At 37.4% G+C, this 3,557-nt stretch overlaps 1 protein-coding gene across 1 annotated transcript in view; it reads right to left on the bottom strand.

Annotated features, from left to right (window-relative positions):
* LOC112510817 (WD repeat-containing protein PCN-like) overlaps positions 1-1,980 on the bottom strand; it is a 5,078-nt gene extending 3,098 nt beyond the window's left edge. The window contains exons 1-6 of the mRNA XM_025116167.1: positions 1,790-1,980; positions 1,538-1,681; positions 704-1,007; positions 554-617; positions 262-375; positions 14-176 (exon numbers count right to left, since the gene is read on the bottom strand). Of these exons, the coding sequence (XP_024971935.1) occupies positions 14-176; positions 262-375; positions 554-617; positions 704-1,007; positions 1,538-1,681; positions 1,790-1,957 (957 nt within the window). The 5' untranslated portion in view covers positions 1,958-1,980. The remainder of the gene's footprint in view (positions 1-13; positions 177-261; positions 376-553; positions 618-703; positions 1,008-1,537; positions 1,682-1,789) is intronic.
* Between the last annotated feature and the right edge of the window lie 1,577 nt (positions 1,981-3,557).

Below are 3,557 nucleotides of genomic sequence, written 5' to 3'. Positions count from 1 at the left end.
TGATATTCAGTACCTGCCCATCTGATCCAGCAGAAAACACCCTTGTATGGCTAGGACTAGCTGCCAAAGCATTAACATCACCCTTATGACAGGAATGTGCTTGCAAGAGAGTTCCATGTAAACTGTCCCAAAACTGAACACTGCCACTACTATCTGCACTCACAAGGGTCCCGCACCTGAAACGACAAATATAAAAACAGATTTACTAAGCTAAACCTCGTATAATTAACAGTGACCACTCACACAAAAATCCCCATTTACCTCAGTGCAAGTAAAGACCATACACAAAGTTCAGACACACCACCTAAACCTCCAAGACCAACAGTGATCCTGTGTACTTCATGCAACGATTTAGCATCCCAGCATCTTATGATCCTGAACTTGTCATAAAAGCCAACAATTAATGATTTACTTGCTATGGTAGTAATGAAAATCAGACATTTAAATTAATTGAATATCAATATATAAAAATTAGTAACAGCTGCATATCGCTTACAAAAAGCATCATGATAAATTGCAAGCGAATTTGCAAAAGTTGACTACAAGTACATACCCATCACTACTCCCTGAATATATCAATTTTCCATCTGGACTCCAGGTGACACTTAACACACGCCCTGCATAGAGAATGAGGAAGTACAGTAAGTGACAAGAATAATCAACTACAAAGTGTAGTGCCCAGAACAGGAGGCAGCTATCTCACCACTGACCCTTGGCAAAGATTTATGGTAAGTGAACTCATCGGAGTCTGAGATATTATATATTCGCACATAGCCGTCATCGCAAGCAATTGCTAAACTTGTGTTGTCAGTAAATGGATCCTCATATAACTCGAGTGAGTCGACTTCGATCTCACTGTCACTGGTGGCATCACCATCACAAATAGTTCTATCACTGACATGTCCATTTTCTACATAAGCCAAATCCTGTTTTGTATTGACCTGCAGCTTACACCAATGATGAGTAGCCATCTGCCAGATGGATACACCAATAGGATCAAGCACAACCTGCCATTAGATAAACTAGAAAAATCAGATTTTATAAAAAAAATTAACTTAAAGGAAACAGTTATCAAGTAATAGAGCCAACAGGGATATGGGAATGGAGTGTAGGAACCGAATCTTGAAACAAACTGCCATTCACCAAAACAAAAACCACAAATGGCTCCATGAAAAATGTTTTTGTCATTTTATAAATGCATCAGTCTGAGTAAGGCAAGGCTTCAATTCCAAACAATAAGGTAACATCAACAAAGTGTGATTCTCATACGTTTTGCAGTTTCAGCCAGTTGCTGCCGATTATTAACAGCTTAAATATTGGTTACTGCATTAGCAAAACAGCTTTAGCCAAGGTTCCAAGACACCACAATAAAACTCGCCATTCAAGCAATTCCTTTTCCAAGTAGTTATTTGCAGCAGGGACCAGCAGATATGCTCACTAAATCTCATAAATATAATTTTCATTGCACAAAATATGATATTATTCCCCTACCAGCTAAATGCGTAAATACGGACTGCATTACAAAATTTAGACAAACCTTCTGTGTCAAGTTGAATAAGTCCCACTCCGAGACTGATCCATCAATGCTTGATGAAAACAATCTACCGGCCGCTAAGCCACTGGAACCCGAACTACACCATACCAGTGAAGAAACTCTCAAATTAGGGTCACCCTGTATCGTCTATAACAATGAAATATATTCAAAAAACTGAATTTGTTATGAAAATAACACTTTGGAATCTGAATGATAACAAGAAGAAGAAGGTGAAGATGAGCATAAGAAGCATACCAGTTGGCAATGCCAACCGACAGCACCAGGGGATACGAGCCATATCTCTAGAGAGCCATCTTCCCTAGCGGCGGCAACTTGAGAATCGTCGATGCTAGTGGCTAGAGCGACTATGGGGGAGGGATTCCACTCCACTGAGTTGCTACTACATTTGTAGAACTCCAGCATCTCCGCCGTCTATGCCTGAACCCTAATTCTCCAGAGAAAATGCCTGTATCATTGGCAAATGTATTAGAAACTACGTTAAATAAAAGTTGAACGGGAAAAAAACTACTTTTATAAAACTAGTCCTCCCACTTTTAAAAATAACCATCAAATCACTTAATTATGCATTCGTGAATAGGGGTGCAAATGACACAAGACAACTCGCGAACTACTCGAGATCGACTCGGTCAACATTCGACTCGAATAAGCTTGACTCGACATACTAACAAGTCGAGGCGAGTTATCCGATACTCGACTCGATAGGCTCGCGAGATACTCAAATATATTTTTTATATAATTAATTTTATAATATATTTTATAAAAGATACAATATAAAAAATTAATAACAATCAATTAATATTATAATATAGTTTTAATGTGATTTTAATATGATTTTTTTAATATAATTTATAAAAGATACAAATTTTAGTGTCTCCTCCTCTAGGCTCTCCCTCCCTCATCGCTTTTTCAACCTAGGTTTTCACTTTTCCCTAGCCTCCTCCTCTGGCTCTCCCTCCTTCATTGGCCATCGCTTCCAGAATCCAGACCAGTCGACTCCCTCCTGGCCGCCTCCCAGTCCCGGCCCTCGTCGGCATCGTCGCTCTCCACTCGCCTCCTAGTCCCGGTTGTCTCTTCTCCTCTGTCATCACTCGGCTATCCCTCCCTCATCGCTTCCAGACCAGTCCCGACCCCGACTCCCTCCTCAGCCGCTCGTCGCACCTCCTGGCTCCTCGGCTCCTCCCTCCACATCTGCGAGGTACAAGGTCTGATGATGTTTTCTCTACTAACAACATCTAATGGGAACAAATATGTGTTTAAAGAATTTGATTCCTTTTTGGTTACTTGTTTGATTTATGTGTTTAAATTTGATTCCTTTTTGGTTCACACGTTTTCACAGAATTACACATCTAAGTTATTTCTCTTTACCACTAACAGGTATACTAATTTGTTTTTGTTTTTATTGTAGGAGAACGAAGAACAACCAAAGGTCATTCAAGCGCCATTCATGGAACCCGAGATTTGAATTAAAATAAGATCGTGTTTTGATTTGTTGATGGATTTATAAGTACTTGGTTTAAATATTGTATTTTTCTCGACTTCGTTTTGATTTTGGTTGTAAGTTAGAGGTAGTTACACTTTTGTTTTGTATTTGGTTAGGGCAACTCCAACCTCATCACCAAATAAAACACCAAAAACACCAAATCTGGTGGGCTCATAAACACCAAAAAAAAAAACTCAACTCCAATCACACTTTAAAAAAACACCAAATTTATGGATCCCACATTAAAATAACATATTTTATTTACTATTTTTAATAACAATATTTATAATTTGTAATAGATATTATAATAATAAAGAATTAGTAATTAATTTATTTAATGAAGAAATGTTAAAATAAAAACGATAAAATTGTAATTAATAAATTTTATATTTAAAAATATTACATTAGTTCAAATAGCACAAATTAAAAAAATACATAAATAATACTAATTCTCCGAGTTAGTATACTCGTCCCACAAATGATCAATTAATGCATTACGAAGTTCAAAGTGAACATCTTTAT

Source organism: Cynara cardunculus, assembly GCF_001531365.2.
Source record: "Cynara cardunculus var. scolymus isolate 2C chromosome LG 4, CcrdV1, whole genome shotgun sequence".
Taxonomy (NCBI): Eukaryota; Viridiplantae; Streptophyta; class Magnoliopsida; order Asterales; family Asteraceae; genus Cynara; species Cynara cardunculus.
This window is presented reverse-complemented; position numbering and strand designations above follow the sequence as displayed.